Source organism: Sorghum bicolor, chromosome 4 (assembly GCF_000003195.3).
Source record: "Sorghum bicolor cultivar BTx623 chromosome 4, Sorghum_bicolor_NCBIv3, whole genome shotgun sequence".
NCBI classification, from domain to species: Eukaryota; Viridiplantae; Streptophyta; class Magnoliopsida; order Poales; family Poaceae; genus Sorghum; species Sorghum bicolor.
The window spans coordinates 63,567,225-63,588,582 of NC_012873.2; the positions used below are offsets into that span (position 1 = coordinate 63,567,225).

The window sequence follows — 21,358 nt, forward strand, 5'->3', positions numbered from 1 at the left end:
CGGTGCTCCTGACTACAGAGAGGAGTCGTTGCCAGGGGAATGCAGACGATAACGCGATCCCCACCACGTATTTCGTCTCTGACGGTCGTGCGTTGCTAACCAACATGGCATGTCCCAATTCACTCACCCTACATGGCAAGTAGATGATCCCCTGCCAGGCTGACACACAGTGGACAGAGTTCAAGGAAGAAAGGTGGGCAGCAGATTTATTATGTCTCGCTGGTTATGGTATTTATCTTGACGTAGATACTCGTATTATTTTTTTAGAATTTAGTAACATATTTTTCCAGTGAGTGTTAATAAAAGGAGGTTTGTTACTGTGCTTGGAAGGAACCACCGGTTCTTCTCGTAATAAAATTTCACAGCCGTTTAGTATCTTTAAGGGTAGTTTAGTATGGCCTTGTTTAGTTCACCCCGAAATCCAAAATGTTTTCAAGATTCCCTGTCACATCGAATCTTGCGGCACATGCATGAAGCATTAAATATAGACGAAAACAAAAACTAATCACACAGTTTGACTGTAAATCACGAGACGAATCTTTTGACTCTAGTTAGTCTATGATTGAATAATATTTACCACAAACAAACGAACGTGCTACAGTTTTCGAAACTAAACAAGGCCTATATTTCTTAAGAAAGGCAAGAAGCCGTCGGCAGCTTTGGCCGCGGGGCCGTCGCCTGTGAAAAGCCCACCACTGGGGCCGTCCCGCGGCGGCGGAGGATCTGACACATCGGCGTCGCCGCAGTTATGCATACCGGAATGTGCAGCGCCGTGATCTAGTATTCTCTGCGGCATGTAAGCTCGCTCACAGATGCATGCATGCGCGCGGCGGAATCTTGGGAGTGGTTAGCTAGTATTGTACTCTTTTCTGATCCGCCTCCTGGTGAATGATCCAGTCATCCCCATCCACCGGCGACACCAAGAAATGTTATGGTTATGTTATGGTCTCTGACGCTCAGCAGCTCAGGTGGTCAAGTTATCCATGGGATCCGGCGAGAGCTGGATGAACAGTTGTTGGTGAAAGTGGATGCTGCAAGGGTGGGGTTGGGGCCGTCGGCAGAATTTTGGGATGGGATGAGAAGTACTGGGACCAGAAATAGCTAAAAATACCGTTATACCCTTTAAAAGTTAAATAAAAATCAGTTCCGGGTCCACGTATTTCTGGTTCTGGCCCACAACTTAAGTTCTTTTCATTTGGTTCCTCCTATTTTAAAATCATCAGATCTAACGAAACAGAGGGCTCTCATGATTTCCAAGCACTGTAAAATTCCTCTAATAAAATATATATATTCTTGTTTCACACGTATATAGAGCAATGCGTGCCGCTAGATCATATAACAAAACATGGATGCTACAATTTATTTCAAAATTTAATGACGTTATTCTTTACGCTACAGTTATTTGTAAAATATATTTCATTTTACATGGGTACGATGCAATGCATGACGCTAGTCGCTAGACCATGTGGCGATCCATCGTGTGGGGTTGAGGCTGACACATCAGATCTCACCGTTTTCTTTGAAATCATATTGAGGAAGCACATAAACTATGTGCACTCCCCTTATAAACACACATACACACACATATCCCATGAGCATCTCTGAAAAACTAAAGCGATAGATCTCAAAATTATTAACAAAATTATCATAAACGTCTCATTGTCAGCATCACTTACCGATGGAAAAATAGAACCTAAATCAATGTAGGGCCTGTTCGCTTCCTCCGGAATGGTCGCTAGGAAAAATTTCGGTTGAAATCGTTACTCAAATTTACATAATCTTTCATTAACCGGAACAATTCCTAGTGTCAAACTACCTCAAACGAACAGACCCTTAGAAAAAAACCTGAACATCCTCACCAAGTCAGTGGGTTTGAAGATGGATGGACCTACCAATTCGAAGGGGGCACTCGTACTCTAGGAAGCCGATTGCTCATATACAAGATGCGCCAAGTTAACCATTAAAGACCGCTTAGATCTTACCGTGCTTATGTTTAGCCTTCCCAATCCCAAGTAAGGATACAATAAATCAAGGTTTTAATTCTACTAGCCTAGCCAGACTAGAAACCGAGCACTCCCTTGATTTTTTTATTTGGAAGGCAAGAATGTAGGGCAGGGCCAAGAAAATGTGTTTGTCTCTCTGATCGCATAATATTCTTCCTGTTATACGGATAGGTGCTACTGACCTGTATACATGACTTGATGCAGTGATGTGCTGAATAAGCAAAATGTTCAGCCAGACATTTTGAAGCATAAAGACAAGAGAATGATGATTTGCCAGCGTCGCTTGATAAGATGGGTCCCTGGGTTGCACGCACCCCATACGCTTATGCCTTTGTCAGTAGTGGTGGTGGTGTGTGGTGAGTGTTTCAATCGGAACTAGTTTCATATTTTTTTTAAAAAAAAAACGGAACCAGCGGTCCCTGTCAAGGCCATAGCCATAAACAGGATGACAGATTGATTATGTCGGATGTGTAAACCCAGGCGTGAAGTAATGGGTAAAGTATTGGGATTAAGCAACAGAGACACGAGGACATAAGCAACGAACGTGTAGCGCAAACACTAGTTCAACACTGATTCATTCGTCGAAGCAGATAACAACGACAACTCTCATTCTACTTACGTGTACTTAACAAGAAAGATCGACAGCGAGTATCACGACAAAGCATCCGTTATATACATCGTTCGCATTCTGTCATTTGATTGGCGTTCCAATATTCCAGTCAACCATCATCAACTAGCAGCACAGAATGGAATGTCAAATGTACCTGATGAATGGTATTGGCAAAGAGTACCTGATAATAAATTAATAATGTTGCAATAATGGATGTGGCATACGAGTCATTCGTATGACCACGTAATAATCTATTTGCAGTATGTACTCCCTCCGTGGACAAACGGGTGGATTGATGGAGTGTGTATAACAGCACTCGCATAACTAGTATGTGATGCATCGCGGCAACAAAATCGTGCGCTTCCACTTTTCAGGCCTGCTACCGAAAAAACTTTTGTTGGCGTGATAACGACGGTTCAAAGCCACTTGCTCAACAAACCTCGCACGGCCGCTCTGACGTCAGAAGCAGGGAAGACAGGCAGGTGGCAATTCGTTTTCCCCGAGCCCATGACACTGAATGACAGTAAAACTTGTGCGAACTAAAATTGATAATGTTTTTTTTTGTTTATCTGCCCCAGAGAACCGAAAGGAATGTTCGGTTCATTGATAGGAAGTGACAAAAGAATGGCCAGAATTTTTACGTCTGCGTCTGTTCAATGATAGACACCATCGATCAGATGGCAGAGATAAAATCAGGTTGGGAGGGCAGGCCAAAGGAATGTAGGAGTAATAGCTCAACAGCAACCACGAACCGGAAACGCTGTACACACGTTACAGAAGCATCTATCTTCTGTCGTAAAAAAATGATATTGGGGTGAAGAAACCAACAACACGCACGGTACATATTCCCACGTGTAGATGATATCGTTCGCTAAAATAACTTGCATCACGCATCAGTAAACAGATTTACTATACTCCCATGATCCATCAAGCAGAGTGTGTAAAGTACTACCACATCCTTGCCCTACAATCTACGTAGCTTTTTATTAAACAAAAAAAATCGCAAATGATTAATACTTTTCCAAAACGCCAAGGCAAGACAATGGACTACTGTGATGACAACTGGACAAGCAATAATGTAACATGCAGATCGCACACAAGGCAAAGCAAGTCTCCCAAGGAAGCTTATATATGCAAGCAACCATGGGGAAAACACTAACCAGAGTTGTCCGGTGAAGGAAACCAAGCCCACAGAGATTTAGAGCTCTCACAGACAAGGCAGCTATGCTGATATTTGCATTAGGGATCTGGCTCATTCCAATGACGCTCATCTTCGCACCATGCAGGCGCCTGGTTCTCCTTGTTGCCAAGCTCCAGGAACTAGAAGCAAGCATCATGCACAGTAGGTCATCATATCCAGCAGTATGGAGTCACATAGCGAGGATACAAACAATAACCATCACGCTGTGAAGGAAGATTGGAAGTAATTTCTAATCGATATATGCAATTGAGCTTTCAGGTGGGCAGCCCTCATTAGAGTCATTTCCTTCAAGGCCTGTTTGTTTGAACTGCAGTTTTGGGGCTTTTGGCTCAAAGCTGGCTTTCTAGCTTTTGGATTCTGGCTGTTGCCTTTTTTTTTTCTATTGACTTCTGTAATTTCAACTTCTAGCTTCTGAAACAAACAGGCCGAGTCATGTATCGGGTGAGTGCCACCTCAACTACCCTAGTTCATGACTAGTCTTACCCTACAGATGTTTTCTTGAAAAAGCTGAAATTCCTCCTTGTATGCAATGCAAGATGGACATAGTAAGGAAGCAATGTTATCTTCACACTTACTGTCCAATTTTCCCAACCAAATAACTTATCTGCAGGTGGACTTTACAGTTTACAGTGCAAAATGATCAGTATTCATTGATGGAAATCCTGACTGTAACCTTTTTATCCCTTGCAACAGATTTTTAGCAGTCTCCTTCTCCTGCACATATTGAATGCATATCAGCATACAAAAGCAGTGGTGACATGTAACCAGAATCATGGGATTCTGGGAATTAATGCAAGGAGAGATGATTATCAGTGGACAGTTTCATTAGATGCCTTTCTTTCACTTGTAAACCTTGTAGTACTAAATGTTAATGGAGTTATCTTGTGTTGCTGAAAATAATTAGGTTCGTGTTGGTTTCAACAATTGATTATACTCAACATTAACTCATTGTTAGCTAATTTCCGTGTAGAAATTTGGTTTTCTATGTTCACTTAGTTCACTCTTTTCAGAAAATAATATATAAAAAGAACTTACTGGGCCAGTGTAATCCAAAAGCCTTGTACAATAGTCCTCTGCTTCCTCAAACTTGCCTATGCTCTTGTTATACTTAGCAAGGAACAGCAGAGCTTCAACAACATTCTGGCCTTGCCTTTCCTCAACCTCCATTCTCTCTAAATCCTTCTTGTAGTAGAACGCAGCTTCCTCAGATTGCCCCAGCATTCCATGCAATTTTGCTAGTTGGTGAAGTGCTATTCCTTCAGTGTCATTGCTATCTGCAGCTCTCTCATAGCACTTGATGGCTTCTTCAATCATTTGAAGTGGATCACTTTCGTAACACTGAGCCATGGCAATCCAGAGACGAGCATCATTGGGTTGCAAGTATGACGATTTCCGGAAGTAATGAAGTGCATAAAACGGCATCCCCATCATCTCATAGATTTGACCAAGACCATACCAAGCACGGAAATCTCTAGGATTAATATCAACAGCTCTTCTGTAGGCATCAATTGCAGCAGGAGTATTCTTCAGTTCAACATACTCATGCCCCATCAGGGTCCAAGCTGAGAGGTACTTTCGATTAAGCTTTAGTGCCCTTTGAAAGTACAAAACTGATTTCTCATGCTGACCCTTCAGACTGTAGTAATTTGCAATTATGCAGCAAGATTCTGGGCGGTATTTATCTGTCAAAAATACTCTGTGCGCAAGGAAACTCAAAGCAGTCAAGCTTTCTTTTGCATATAGTAAATTTGAGTAAATATCCATAGAATCCACACGAAAAGGATCAGTCCTGAGCAGATCTTCGAAAATCATCTCAGCTTCATCAAGGTCCCTCATACTGTACTGAACTGTTGCAATTTGAGCCTGAATGTAACCACTGCAGCGGAAGACCCCCATCAAGCGTTCATATCTTTTAAGAGCTTCTTCATGCATCTTTAGTTCCAAATATGCACTAGCAAGAAAGAAGTCTTTCATCCAGTGATTCTTCAGATTTAACTTGTTTAAAATGTCACTGCTGGTACATAAAGATTGTAACTCTGACCAAGCACTCCAGTTCCAAGGATAGCTATTGACAGATTCTACCAAGATCGTTCTAGCTAGACCTTCACATCCTTTATCACGTAGAACAATGCCATACAAGTAGAGTCCAAACGAATCAATAGATCCAGTTCTTTTATGTGTTGAGAGCTCTTTCTCCAAAGCAATTAGTTCCTGATTAACAGCATTACTCTTGCCCAACGATCCTTCAAGCTCTATCATCTCTGCCTCTTTCCGCTTCTCTCCAGCCTAAAATAGCAGAGCAAATAGATCATTAGTTAAACTATGGACCAAGTGGAAAACTTGGGGGCATTAGCGAACTTTCATATAGTCGGTGGACAAGGGAAGGAAGGCACATTAAATTGCACACATAAATCCTTTAGCAGAATAACGGATTATATGAAAATTTGCAGACAATGTCACAAATACTACTACCCTTACAATCCCAACAAATGCACAATCAGTAAAACAAACAACTTGACACTAAAAACTAAAGCAAGGACTTTTAATGGAGTTTTAGCTTGTAAATGTTACAATTCTTCACATTAAACAAATATTACCAGCCAGCAGAAAGGGTTTTAAACTTTTAATGCTGGCAGAGGATTATTTTGACATGGAAAAATGTTATTGCTCTAGAACAAATGCGAATAATATTCACTTAGTAGTTACAACTTACAAGTGGCGTAGCCAGATTTTATGGCAGGACATAACTTTCGTGTACAAGTATCAGCATTGAATAGAAATTGCCAATCATTTAAAGGGACTTAGTTTTAAGCCATCATAATTATAACTTCTTGAATGTAGGGCCTGTTTGGTACAGCTCACAACAGCTTCATGAGCTGTTGTGAGCTGTTTTTTTTTGCCAAACACTTATTTCCAAAACAGCTTCATGGGTGAAGCTATTTTTCCCCTCCTCTCACAAAGACATAAGTTGGGATGAAGCTGGAAAAAAGTAGCTTATTGCAGCTTCTCCCTCATATCTCTCTCTCAACTATGCATGAAGTAGTTGGTGAAGCTATTTTGCCAAACACTTTTTCCAAAACAGCTCAGCTTCATCTAGAAAGTCACTCATGAAGCTATTTTCTAAAAAAACAGCTTTACTAGTGAAGTTGAGCTGTGCCAAACAAGCCCGTAATATATCCATCAAATTCTATCATCACAGCGCAACTTCCCTACTAGTGTGGAATACATGGCCATAGAGCTATCATTGGTTCACAGAGCTAACAACTTATCAATAAATACTTAAATAGCAAACCAATAGCTATGTGTAATGTGGAATACATGGCCAGAGCTTTTACAAATGTCAAACCATTCTATTCGCTTAAAGTACATGAGCACAAAGCACTATACAGAACCCATAAATTGGACCATTACAAGTTGGAACAGCTCTTGTTACTCGTTAGTCCTGCAATCCAGTTCTGTTCAGTCTTTTAGGTAAAATCACAGTAAACCAGATTTTAGTAACCACTCCATTCTCACATGAAAGTAACTAAACAGACTTCTGAGCCACTAAAACATGTCGATCCACCAAAATAAAAGATAAAGAAGTATCAATTAAACCATAGGCAGTCCCATACCTAACCAAATCTCACCTACAATGCAGCAGCTCTACTGAGGCATTTCACCAAACACCACTCACCCTATCCCAGATCTGAAAACTCGCAGATGCAGCGAGAAAATAAACACAGCCAGTAAGAAGCCGATCCTATCTCACCATGTAGAGCGCGTAGCATCGCAGGAACACAGCCTTACGCCCGACCTGCTTCTGCAGCACATGCGCAGCGCGGCGGTACTCCCGACAGTCGAAATAGGTCTTGGCCAGCAGGTACTTGTCGCCGCCCGAATCGAACGCATCGTCGTCGGGGATGGGCGTGCTGACGTACGACACGCCACCGAGAGGGGTCCCGGCCTCCGAGCTAGTGCCGCCGCCAGCGGGGCGGGGGCGGTGGCGGAAGCTGGAACCCCCACTACGGTGCAGGTGCAATAGCCGCCCCGCGGAGGTCGCGGACGAGGAGGAAGGGGTGTCCATCACGGCCGACGGGACCGGGGCCGCATCCGGCTCTACACCGACGAGCAGCTCGGCGGCCCTGCGGAAAAGGGAGGGGATTGTTAGGGTTCGGGGGTTTAGGGTTTGAAGAAGGAGCTTTGACGTGGGGCATACCATTTAGCGGCGGAGTAGAGGCAGCGCTCTCCAAGCTGGCGGGCGGCGGCGCGGAGCTCGGCGCGATAGGTCTCCTTGGCGGAAGCCATTGCTCCGGTCGGGGCTGGCTTGGAGCGGATTGACGCAGTGTTGAGAGCGCAAAATTTGTTTGAATTTTTGCGAGATGTGGAACCGCGGAGTGGAAGTGGACGAGATGATGATATTGAGGTTTGTTCGGAGTAAAGATGGCAATGGGTAATTACCCACCGGGTTATAGCTACCCATACCCTTACCCATGAGGAAATATTTTACCCACTAATTTACCCATATCTATGCGCGGGTAAGAATTCTTTCCCATACCCTTACCCATGCGGGTAACGGGTACCCATGGGTTATCCTTACCCATGGATCTAAAAATGTTTGCAATATCAAAATTACATGTGTCAATATATCACACTCCCAATTTCAGCCAAAGAATCACAAATCAGTAACAAATTAATCAAATAAACTAGTCATAAAAACACATAATCAAAATAGTCTGATATAAAATTTGTCATCTGAAGTCATGAGAAATGGGGGCAGCGGCGTCCGGAGTCGCGGCAACTCGCGGTCGCAGTCTCTGCGGCAAGGGGGAGCGCAGGAGGGGAGGGAGGAAGTGGGATGGGGAGGTGAAAACCTAGGATTGCGTTATATACACTTTTACTTGGCTTGAGCTGTGTGATGGTAATTTTGACCCATGATTCATAGAGTTAGGTCGGGTTTAATTTACCCATGGGTTAAAGGGTATGGGCAATGCAGCCCCATACCCTTACCCGCTTTACCCGCTGGGTAAGACTTTTGTCCCATCTACTTACCCATGGGTGAAAAAATTAGCCATACCCTTGCCCTAATAGGGTTTTTACCCATCGGGTTTCGGGTATCGGGTAGAAATTGCCATCTTTAGTTCGGAGGCAGAACTTGGGCCTTGTTTAGATCTAAAATTGTTTTGGACTTTAACACTATAGCACTTTTGTTTTTATTTTACAAATATTGTCCAATCATAGAATAACTAAACTTAAAACATTCGTTTCATAATTTACAAGTAAACTGTACAATTAGTTTTTTTTTCATCTATATTTAATACTCCATGCATATGCCGTAAGATTTGATTTAATAGAAAATCTTAAAAAGTTTTTAGTTTTGAGGTGAACTAAACAAGGCTAGGTTGGGCCTGGACCACGAAGAATGGCAAAACCGCCCTACTTTGGTCAGTCGTTATTATTGAGAAAAAAATCACGTCGGATAAATACTACTCTGTCCGTTCCAAATTAAAATATTTTAAAAATTTTAGAGAGTCAAAGTATCTCAAATTTATAAAAAAACTATAAATATTTATGATAATAAATAGATATACTATAAAAATATAATTAATAAATAATATAATAATATTTAGTTGGTATAATAAATGTTATTATCATATCATATAGTTTTGGTTAAATTTGAGATGCTTTTACTCTTTAAGATAAGATTTTTAGAATGTCTTATAACACTGGCGGAGCCACCGTCCGGCGACCCCGGTCAGCCGGCCGGGCTCATCGGCAAAGCTAAAGGAAAATTATCTTTATGTTATAGAGAAATATTATATATTTTTAGATAAATATTTGTGCATAATAAAAATGCTCGGGCTTCCGAAAGTTTCTGGCTTCGCTACTGTCTTATAACTTGAGATAAGGGGAGTATATATCTAGATAGAAAACTTTTTTCTACTATAAAAGCACACTTTCCTTTCATAAAATCTGAAAACTCTAGTGTATTTGTAGAATCACATCGGACATGACACATTTCGGCTCCAACAAGCATGCCTTGCACTCGCCCAGATGCGTCCATGCCTTTCCTACATTTGCTGCGCGCTAGCGCTTGTTTGGGACAACTTTTTCTAACTAAGGCCCTGATTAGTTCCCCATCTAAAATTTTTTCATCCATCCCATCGAACCTTTGGACACATGCATAGAACATTAAATGTACATAAAAAATAAACTAATTACACAGTTTGGTTAAAAATCACGAGACGAATCTTTTAAACCTAGTTACTCCATGATTAGCCTTAAGTGCTACAGTTACCTACATGTGCTAATGATAGATTAATTATGCTTAATAGATTTGTCTTACAGTTTCCTGACGAGCTATGTAATTTGTTTTTTATTAGTTTCTAAAAATCCCTCCCGACATCCTTCCGACACATCCGATGTGACATCCAAAAAATTTTCATCTCCAATCTAAACAGGGCCTAAAGAATCTATTTGTTTGATGTCCAAATTATAGTTCTAAATGTAAAAGGATTTAAATGCCCTTGGAAGCTTTGAGTTACATGGATATCATGGTGAAGCTAGCAAGAAATTATAGCGTGCTATAAAGGTGAAGACAAAGGTATAAAAATATGGTTTAAATCTAACTGGTCATAAGATGATTAGTGGGTGTGAAATGACCAAATTAATAGGTCAGATAGTCGTACTATTAAGAGCAGGAAATAGTTTTACATAACCATTATCTAGTACCGCTTATATGGTCTAACTGTCTAACACATGCATTGTATTAACAATCGAGTACTGTTTTTTTTAGAGCGACAATGCTAACTAAGGGATAAAGGTTATCTTATAGATCATTTGGAGTTTTTTTTTTAATTTTAGATCATTTGGAGTTAGCATGCATGGTTTGTTAAAAGAAGTTGTTTGCAACATCTGGCCTTGACCGCTAGCCGTGTCACTCTCCAACTGCAGTCTTCCCCGGTTTCCGTCAATAGCAGGAAAACGTCCACGGTCCACATGCCACATTCCACAGCCACCAACACGGACCCAAATCTCTCCAACACAAAAAATATCCAGCCCGAAAAGCAACTACTTTTTCCGTCTTCTTCTTTCCTCCAACGCTCCCCCCACAACGAAAGCACACGCAGCACAGCAGCAACGGGAGGAAAGCGATACCCACGGGAGCACGCGCCGAAGAGGCCATGCAGGACGGCGGCGAGGTGCTGTTCCTGGACGGCGTCGGGGACGTCGCCGTCACCGTCGGCCGCAACGGCCTCTCTGTACAGCCCCTCCACCCGGTATGCCCCCTCAGCCCCGTGATGCCATCCATGTCATGTCCCATCGCTCTTTTGGGATCGGTTAAGGGTGGCTTCAGATCCTACGGGTTTAAACCTCCTTGTGACGCTTGATTGAAAGGGTTTTGTGCGTGCTTGAGTCAACGTGTGACAGCGCCGGTGATTTTGTTGATTTGGGTGTTCGATCGAAGAGCTGAGAAGATGGATAGGAAGGCGGTGAGAAGATGAGTATGGTTGCAATTGCAAAATGCAGCTCCAACCACTACGAAGTCTGAACTTATGGGGTGCTTGATTCACTATACTCGTACAAAATTGGGAGAGGATTCACGAAAAGAGTGGATGGAAACTGTGAGATTGCACAATCCACTGGGTCACCGTCTTGGGCAGTCTAAGTATCCATATAACCTACCAGAAGAGTCTGTTTTAGCCTTTTAGGTGTTTGCAGTATCAGATATGGAGTGCTTTGTTGGCTGAAAGACATCCTTTTGCAAGAGAAGTAAACATGCAAATCGTAGTTAAGTACAACAAACTAGAAACACAATCCTCCTCTGTGCCTGTGAAGGTTAGCCTCATGAATGCTTTTAAAGGAGTGGCCTTGGCATATGTGTGTGAATACAGTACTACATTCACTTAGTGTTGGTCAGCACCATTGCATAGATCACCAAGTGGAAAAAATAACACCACTGATACGTGCCACCAGGCCTCACATATAATCCTCACAATGGACGCAATTGCTAGATTTTTATGCTTGTTATGGTAGAATATTCTTTTCTTTTACATGCATTTAAATCAGCCACAACAGAAGGCGCTATGCCAGTTTTTGTTGTTGCCTTGAATTTACACTTTTTAGTTGCAAATGATAAGTGCCAGCAGGAGGCTCCAATATTCATCTTGCTATGTACCCATGCGATTGTGCTCAAGTTGCTATTTTTTTAACAGGAACTGGTCTCTTCATGTTGGTCATCCATTACACTGCAGCCTAAATTAGACAGCCAAATCAAGTTTTCAGATCTTTATGCCATAGAGATGCTTGATAAGGGTCCTATTTGTGGGCCTTGGAGTACAAGGACTACTATTCAAGGCAAGAAAAATATCGAGGTTATGGCATTCCTTCTGGTTATTATACCCTTAATTTTCTGCAAGATACATCAAACGGTTCTGCCAACCAATATTAGATAGGTTGTTCCATCCTGTTCCTTTTTTGTAGCTACTAGCTTTCTCCCAAGTCTCATATGCTATCTGAACAAACTTGCTATACTCCTTTGTCACTAACAGTATACTAATCTAGTGATCGTAAATCCCTTCATTGATGAATAAAATGATAGTTTTCAAAGGCGTTCATAATTTTTGCAAACATTGCACAAAAAACTTAATACCCACTCGACAGCTTATGTACTCGCATATTCCATGTTCTGAGATGCAAGGAGAAATAGGAAAACTGCTTCCTATTTTTTGACAGGAAAACAGCAGGGATACTGCTATAAGTAATAATATATAAAAAGAGGGGAAAAGTAAACTGTACAAGTCCTGTAAAGGCAAAACAGGAACCAAAGAGAGGTAGCCTGACTTACAGGGAGAGCTAAGACTGAAACTAGAAGAACTATCTATGTCTGAACCTCACACTATATGTATCCTAACAAATCTTATGTTCATGCAGATGCACCGCTTTGTTGTACATGGTATTACCAGAAGAAGGAAACACCCTTCTCCATGGGTACCTTGTGAATATATTTTTGGTCACAAAGACTTGAAGATATGCACAGATTGGTTTGAGCGTCTCATTTCATGCATAAACAATGAAGGCGGTAGACCAAAGAACCTAATGGTAGTTTCTTTTCTTCTCCTCTTGACCACCATAGCACTTCAGCAGACACGCAATGTTGCAAAGGATATTTGATATTTCTTCTTCTCATTATTGAGATAACTCATTGACACGTTATAGGTATTTGTTCATCCATTATGTGGAAAAGGTAGAGGGGTCAGGAACTGGGAAACAGTGTCTCCATTATTTATTAGAGCGAAAATAAAAACAAAGGTAAACTTTATTTCTTATGATTTTGTGATATCAGAATTGCTTGCTCATTTATGAATAAGTCCAGTGCTCTGACTTAGTTTCACCCCCTAATGTTGGTTTCAGGTGATAGTGACACAGAGAGCAGGGCATGCATATGACACACTATCATCATTATCAGATATAGAATTGAAGGCATTTGATGGTGTTGTTGCAGTGGTAGGACAATCAATTCGAATTCTGTTCACTGGACTTTTTATCACCTTATATTTTCTCAAATTTATCGGGCAAGTGTTATAATGATGATGCCTAGCCATCATGAACAATTTATTTTGGGTAGGAGGAATAGAATTAGTGGAATAGTCCATTGTATTAGTGAGCCTCGTGAGCGGATTATATAGGAGTACATTGCTTAGGGGGCAAGAAGCCTCCCTTAGAGATAGGCAAGCTGGGATTATACGATCCTAATCTACCATATTTGGTCAGGAAACTGATACGAAATTAAGTGTCAAATGCATGTGTCACCTTCTTAATAAACTAGAACTAGCTAGCATCCATGTGAGCATAAATATACCACCTTCTTAATAAACTAGAACTAGGTAGCATCCATGTGAGCATAAATGTGCACTAATCTTTTGCTGGCTTTTTTTGACCTTCTGTAAAACCATTAGTAGTTAACACACTTTTAGGTTTTAGCTAGTCATACAGGAATAGTTGGTTAATATTCCACTGGATTTCACTTCCTGCATATTGTCAAGTTTTTGTGTACAAGTTTGAAACACTGTGTTCTGTTAATAGGAAAACAAGGTTACATTAAACCAAAAATAGAAACTCCCATTGTGTTACTCATAATGTTCTCAAGCTTTGCATTTCTAGGGTGGTGACGGTCTATTTAATGAAATTCTGAATGGGATACTTAGTTCGAGGCACAAGGTTTCTTATCCCCCAACTCCTGAGGGGTTTGGATATGTTCGGGGCAATGATAACTGTGAAGAACAGACAAGAAAATGGATAAACTCTAGTATACCCACACCAGATTCTGGGAATGCCATGTTTCCAGGGAATGCAAGTAAATCTGATGACCAAGAACCTCTTCTTTCAACTTCAAATCCTACAGGACTAGAGATACCATCATTAAGTAAGCTCCTGTTTACATATTGTGCATATGTCTTGTGGGAAGTTCTCGTGTAAGTATTTCAGTGGTCTATTTTTGCAGATTCTACTAAAGAACCATGCATTGGAGGTTAGTGAATAATTCTTACTTGGTGATCCTACTTATATCTTAAAACTCCTGAGGTTCACTGATTAAAATAGAGAGCTTCTTTCTCGTATTCAACTTCATGCTTCTGCAGATCAGGATAACTTAGTTGCCTTCCCAAATGATTGGTTTAGGCTTGGCATAATTCCTTCTGGCTCAACTGATGCTATTGTTCTCAGGTAGTGTTTAAGATGCTCATCAGTAGATCTTGCCTCATTATTTTGATCGCTAGTTATTGCTGCGGTCCTTAATCCCACTCAGTTTGTATTTTGAGTATTCAGTTTTGTGTACCCATGTAGGTATTCCATGTGAGATAGTTATGTCATTTTCAGTACTGTACAAATTCCACTATTACCATCTCTGTAGTGCAGCTTTGAGCAAAAACATGAGCCATGGCGATTGGTAAACTTGCCAAAGTACCACTGGGCTGCTCTTTCAAAACATAGTTTAGTGTCCATTTATTAATTCCCATCGCCCATGCACATTGTAACCTTTTTTTGTTTTTTTTTCAATAAAAGTGTGGATCCCACTGTACATAATTTGGACTCATCAATTCCAGTTTTTTGCTGTCGGTTAATGCTCATTGGTCTTTGCAGCACAACTGCTCTTTCAAAACATAGTTTCATGTCCATTTATTAATTCCCATCGCCCATGCACATTGTAACCTTTTTTTTTCAATAAAAGTGTGGATCCCACTGTACATAATTTGGACTCATCAATTCTAGTTTTTTGCTGTCGGTTAATGCTCATTGGTCTTTGCAGCACAACTGGGGAGAGAGATCCTGTGACCTCTGCTCTGCTTATTATTCTCGGCAGAAGGGTGCCACTCGATATAGCTCAAGTAGTCAGATGGAAAAGTAGCCCAACAGCTGAGGTCTTGCCTACTGTACGCTATGCTGCTTCATTTGCAGGGTATGCTACTGCCAGTATGAGATAGTACAGTTGCATGGTGCAAATAGCTCTGCACAATTTTGCTTTTTGCTGATGTATCCCTGAAAACAAGGAATTATTCTGTGCTTACATTATTTCGAGTGTGATAATTTGATGAGTTTGGTTACTGGTTCTTGGTCAACTTCTTAAATGATCTTTCATATGATCCTGCATAAGTCTTTGCCATAATAACCCAACAAAGGAAAAATAATATGTCCTTCACTTTCTTTGGGGGGGGGGGGGGGGGGGCTACAATGTGTTTAGCCTTGTTTTCTGTCTTTAATAAAAACTGACGTATCTGTGAATTCCTCTACTGTACATTAGGTCATCTTCTGCATAGTTGCTGATAGCCACTTTGCTTGTAGATATGGCTTTTATGGAGAAGTTATCAGGGAGAGCGAAAAGTACCGGTGGATGGGTCCTGCACGCTATGACTTTTCTGGAACAATGGTCTTTCTGAAGCATAGGTGAGTAATGGTTACATACTATTGTAGCACGCTGTTGACAACTTAACAATGTCTTGTCATTTTCAGGTCATACGAGGCAAAGGTTGCTTTTCTCGAGACTCCATACACTCATTCACTTACAGCATCAGCAGAGGATGATGTAACTGGAGCACAACCACTACAATCTCTTTGGAACAAACCTCGCAAAATAATCTGCAGAACAAATTGCTCTGTATGCAAAGAGGCTTCAACATCTGGACAAAATTCAGAAGATGTTTCAGACAACTCCAGAACATTATGCAAGAACCAGAAGTGGGTCTGGTCCGAAGGACGTTTCCTCAGCGTTGGTGCAGCTATCATTTCATGTCGTAATGAAAGAGCCCCTGATGGCCTGGTAGCTGACGCACACCTTTCGGATGGGTTTCTTCATCTTCTGCTCATAAGAGACTGCCCTCTTCCCCTTTACTTGTGGTGAGCTAAATGTTGTTGTCTTGCTGAACCCATGATCCAATCTCTTCTAGACTTCCAGTTTTTTATGATTGGAAATCTGTTTCAAAACAAAAGATGAAAACAGTCACAAACTAATTTCCTGAGAAACTGTTTAATTGAGTTTGACTTGGAAACCTTTTAAAAAACAAACTAAAATATAGTTTAATATCTGAGCTCGCTTTAAATTTTAGAAACTAATGCAAATTGAATTTATTCCTGCAGTTCTCTATTTGCAAATCCGTTACCTAATAATGACCTAATCGGCCTCTTGCCAAGTAAAGTCAAGTAGCTTTCTTAGGAAAAACAAGTAGCTTGCTATTCTTATTGTATTTGTTGAGAAATTGTTCTGTACATTTTGTTCACCTTTACATAGAGTATATTTTTTGTCTGCAGGCATCTAACACAATTTACCAAGAAGGGTTTGGATCCTCTGAGCTTCAAGTTTGTTGAGCATCACAAGGTAGATATACCTTTTGTCCTGTTTAATATCTTGTGGTTGAATTTAATAGAGCTTTCCTATCTGCAGACACCAGCATTTACCTTTATCTCATCACATGATGAAAGTATCTGGAACTTGGACGGAGAGATGTTTCAGGCGAGTGAGGTATCTGTCCAAGCTTGCCGGGGCCTTGTCAACCTGTTTGCTTCGGGGCCAGAGGTGTAGTAATGCTACTCGCCTAGGAGAGAGACATCCTTATTTAGACTTGTATGTTGTACACCCTTGACTCTTCTTTGTATTTTAGTAGAGACCTAGAATACTTTGTTGATAGATATACTGTTAGCTACATGGCATGGAAACAACAACCCATTTGTGCCATAGAATAGAGGAACAAAGAATTTTGACTGAATTAATGAAGTAAAAGGTTCTTCTTCTTTTTCTTTTTCCGAGAAAAATTAATAAGTTGAAGCGTATCCACATGTTTGAACAATTACCAGTAATCCAGTTAGAAATACCCTGCCATGGATCATGAATGATTTTGTGTATGATATTCTCGAGAGACAAAATTTTGAAGGCCACCGTGCCACAGAAAAGCATAGTCTTTCCCATGAGCTTATTCTCTGTTCGTGGCAAACCGGCTTACTTGGGCATACTTCATTTTCATCACTTCGGATTATAACTTCTGTTTAAGATTTGACTTTCACTACAAATTAAATACAAACTAGCATGCTGGCCACATTTTTGCCTATACTCCCTCCGTCCTGAAATCTATTGGATGCTAAGTTCAACCAAAATCATAGAAAAGAACAACAATATTTGTGATATCAAATTAGTTTCATTAGATAAATGAAATGTACTTTTATAGTTCATCTCCTGAATACAGTAGATGTTACTACTCGTCTATACAAATTTGGTCGAATTTAGGATGGTTTGACCTAGGACAGCTGAAAATCTATTATATCTCAGGACTGAGGAAATAAGTTAGACATATGTGACAGGGGAGAGCCAGGCAAATAACTTCGGTTTTGTTGGAAGTCTGGAAGGTCAAAATGGAATTTGAGTCAATCACGACAGCGTGATGCAGAACTAGTGATTGACATGCGCCCTGCGCATATAAGACTAATGTGTCAAAAAGACATATCTGTATGTTTGTTTGTAGCAAAAACTATGGTAACGAAGAGGAGATATGGCGTGTTGTTAACTTGTTATACAGATAGGTAGGTTGCTATCCATGGAAAGGAATATTGATAGGTAGCCAACATTGCCGAGGAGCCCTATTACTATTATGGAGTAGTGTGGTAATTTTGTCTAATATTTTTTCTGTGCAGGTTCAGATCTGCGGTTTCTTGTATCACTTATGCTGTATTGTGTTGAACATGTGGTGCTTTGCTTCCAATGACCTGCATGTATTATGAGTGAGACAGATTAGAAACGTAGAGGTTTTACTGCGTTACTCAGTGGATTTTGTTGAAGTCGAATTGTTAGGTTCAGAGGCGTGTTTTTATCTCAGTAGCATATGTATGGGTATACTCAAAGTGTGTTGCATCTGCAAGTGCTAAGCTATCAGAGCTTTGTGCAGAACAAAATTATTTTGGGTCATTGGTAATGGGAATTTACTCTGAAATGAATTTAATTGGCTTATGTTTGAAGGAAAGAAAAGTATAATAATGTACTCCTCCGTCCCATCGAAAGTGCCGTTTTTGTGAGACCCACAGATTTGTCGGAAAGAGGTTATTGATAAGAAATGTATGTAATGTACCTGAATTTCTGTTTGTTGTCTTCAAGCTTTTCTTGTGCTTAGGACCAGTTCGGTCAAAAGAAAAGAATTAAGTTAAGGGCATGTTTAGATCCCTTAAAAATTTCAAAAGTTTACAAGATTTTCCATCATATTGAATCTTGCGGCACATGTATAAAGTATTAAATATAGATAAAAAAATAATTAATTGTACAGTTTGTCTGTAAATCATGAGACGAATCTTTTGAGCTTAGTTAGTCTATGATTAGATACTGTTTGCTAAATACAAACGAAAATGATACAGTGTCAAAATCCAAAAAATTCTTTGCATCTAAACATGCCGTAAGTGTAGCACTATATTCTATCCGGACTGACCAATCTTTTGTATATAAGAAGGAAATCTGGTGGAGGAAATATAACTATAGTGAGGAAACTATATATTTGAAACTTCTCGCCTCGAATAGAGAGTACTTGTTTCTATGCTATTTTCATCGTCTCGAAGAAGATGATTGTTAGTATAGTTGAGCCGTCGTTTGTCCTCATAGCGTCCCCTGCTGCCAGGAGGCTGAATATCTAGTTTAAGACGGCAATGATAAAGCCTTTATTTTTTTTTTCGGGGTGCATCACTTAGGCGCCGTTCAGTTAAACGTTTCCGGCCGTTCTAGGCTAAGATCATTTCCAAGCCAGTATAAATTATCGAATAGTTTCAGACCAGGAACAGTTCTAGGCTGCAAACGAACGAAGCTTAGGGAACTCATAGTAGTGTGACTGCGTCAAATTGTTTATCTATTTTTTGCGATGCCAAGACCATGTACCTTGAGATGCTATAATATGTACTTGACTGACTATTATGGCAAAGTTACTATTGTTGGTAGGATAGGAACACATCCGGATCACTCGAACAACTCTTTCACGACTTAGGGAAAATGGAAAACGTTTCAAAGTCTTTGCAAGTTCTTTACCTATCAACTGTAGGAGAATTGCATTATCGATTGTAATGGTTTTGCAACGTTGATCATGGTGTTCTAGTGACAAGGAGGGGCATTATATGCACCAGCATACGCTGTATTTTTTACTTTAGAAATCAATATGTGCACAAATACTTGTCTTCTCAGCATGTGAGACAATGAGGTAAACCCAAAGAATAGAAGCATAAAACAAACATGGTATGAGTAAGCAACAAACATTCCAATGTCGCAATTTTCGCTTACCCAGAGCCAACGGAATTGGAGAATCTACTTAAGATACTCAATTTTTTTAGAATGCTCAGGCCTCAAAATCAATATATCTAAGATGGAAATATTTCCAATAAGATTGAACGACACGGTGGTCTCCCAGTTGATCCAAAACATTCCAAGAAAGATTTGCAGTTTTCCTGAAAAATATTTAGGACTCCCACTCCACGTTCATAAGCTAAGAAGGGTGGAAGTATAGCCTCTGATCGACAAAATTGGGGCCAGGCTACCTGGTTGGAAGGGTAGGTCATGTCATATGCTGGAAGAGAGACACTTGTAAAGACAGTCCTCTCCTCCTAGCCAATTTACCACATGACGGCATTTCTAGAGCAAAAATGGTTAATTAGAAAGATTGATCGCCTAAGGAGGGGTTTCCTATGGAGAGGTGAGATGCCAGATAAGGTATACGACAGGCATTCCATCATAAACTGGCCAACAACATGTAGGCCCAAAGATAAAAGGGGGTTTAGGAGTCATGGATATCGAGTGATTTGCAAGAGCGCTGAGACTAAGATGGCTTAGGCTGGATCTTCTAGTTGACGAATGAGAACAAAGAACTGTTCACGGCTTTGACGGTCGTGACAATAGGAGATGGAAGGACGACCAAATTCAGGACCTCGTCATGGGTCAATGGACGAGCACCAAAAACTTTAGCACCTTCACTCTATAAGAAATCAAGGAGGAAACCTCACAGTTCAAAAAGCATTGGAGGATAACCATTGGATTTCACACCTAATCTCTTTAGCAACATCCTAGGAAATAAGAGAATAGATAGCCCTATGGTAAGAGGTAAGCCAAATCCAGTTGAAAGATAACACACAGGACAACATTCGTTGGCGGTGGATGGAAGATGGAGAATATTCAGCGAAAAGTGCATGTTGTATTTAGTTCCAAGGAACATTCAGAGACTACAACCCATTTGGAAAGCAAATGCAGAACCCAACTGCAGATTTTTTGCTTGGACATTGCTTCACAAAAAAAAACTTGACCACCAACAAATTGTTCAAGCAGAATTGGCCTCATGACCCGATAGGAGTCATGGATATCGAGTGATTTGCAAGAGCGCTGAGACTAAGATGGCTTAGGCTGGATCTTCCAGTTGACGAATGAGAACAAAGAACTGTTCACGGCTTTGACGGTCGTGACAATAGGAGATGGAAGGACGACCAAATTCAGGACCTCGTCATGGGTCAATGGACGAGCACCAAAAACTTTAGCACCTTCACTCTATAAGAAATCAAGGAGGAAACCTCACAGTTCAAAAAGCGTTGGAGGATAACCATTGGATTTCACACCTAATCTCTTTAGCAACATCCTAGGAAATAAGAGAATAGATAGCCCTATGGTAAGAGGTAAGCCAAATCCCAGTTGAAAGATAACACACAGGACAACATTCGTTGGCGGTGGATGGAAGATGGAGAATATTCAGTGAAAAGCGCATGTTGTATTTAGTTCCAAATTGTTCTAGCAGAATTGGCCTCATGACCCGATATGCAAACTTTGTAGCCTTGGACCGGAAACAATGACCCATCTCTGTAAGGACTGTACTTTCTTAAGAGAGGTGTGGTCCTTAATCAAGCAATGATTCAGTCTAGACTATTGGCGTAAATGCAGAACCAATATAGACAAAGGGCAAAGAAGAAAGTTTGATGGTATCATGGTCTACCTATGGTGGACTTTGTGGAAAGAAAGAAATCGAAGAACATTTCAGGAGATGCAACCGAGACATGTGGCTCTCCTTTGCA

The 21,358-nt window shown here is 40.6% G+C and overlaps 2 protein-coding genes and 1 long non-coding RNA gene across 4 annotated transcripts; 2 read left to right on the plus strand and 1 right to left on the minus strand.

Moving 5' to 3' along the window:
- Positions 3,458–8,269, minus strand: LOC8073960 (anaphase-promoting complex subunit 8). Its single transcript, XM_002454496.2, has 4 exons — positions 8,013–8,269; positions 7,566–7,938; positions 4,850–6,100; positions 3,458–4,528 (listed from the first exon to the last, which is right to left on the minus strand). The coding sequence occupies exons 1-4, from the start codon at positions 8,099–8,101 to the stop codon at positions 4,439–4,441; spliced, it is 1,803 nt and encodes a 600-aa protein (XP_002454541.1). The 5' UTR covers positions 8,102–8,269; the 3' UTR covers positions 3,458–4,438.
- LOC110434944 lies at positions 3,868–4,862 on the plus strand. Its single transcript, XR_002452528.1, has 2 exons — positions 3,868–4,072; positions 4,508–4,862. It is a non-coding gene; the product is annotated as an uncharacterized LOC110434944 (long non-coding RNA).
- Positions 10,839–17,133, plus strand: LOC8073961 (ceramide kinase). Of its 2 annotated transcripts, XM_021459971.1 has the most exons (13): positions 10,839–11,073; positions 12,010–12,168; positions 12,728–12,895; positions 13,013–13,105; positions 13,208–13,300; positions 13,958–14,219; positions 14,298–14,324; positions 14,434–14,518; positions 15,102–15,251; positions 15,635–15,736; positions 15,803–16,186; positions 16,598–16,664; positions 16,731–17,133. In XM_021459971.1, the coding sequence occupies exons 1-13, from the start codon at positions 10,978–10,980 to the stop codon at positions 16,866–16,868; spliced, it is 1,824 nt and encodes a 607-aa protein (XP_021315646.1). In that variant the 5' UTR covers positions 10,839–10,977; the 3' UTR covers positions 16,869–17,133. The 2 variants fall into 2 exon arrangements, with proteins under 2 accessions (XP_021315646.1, XP_021315647.1); XM_021459972.1 differs by lacking the exon at positions 10,839–11,073 and having other exon boundaries at positions 12,021–12,151.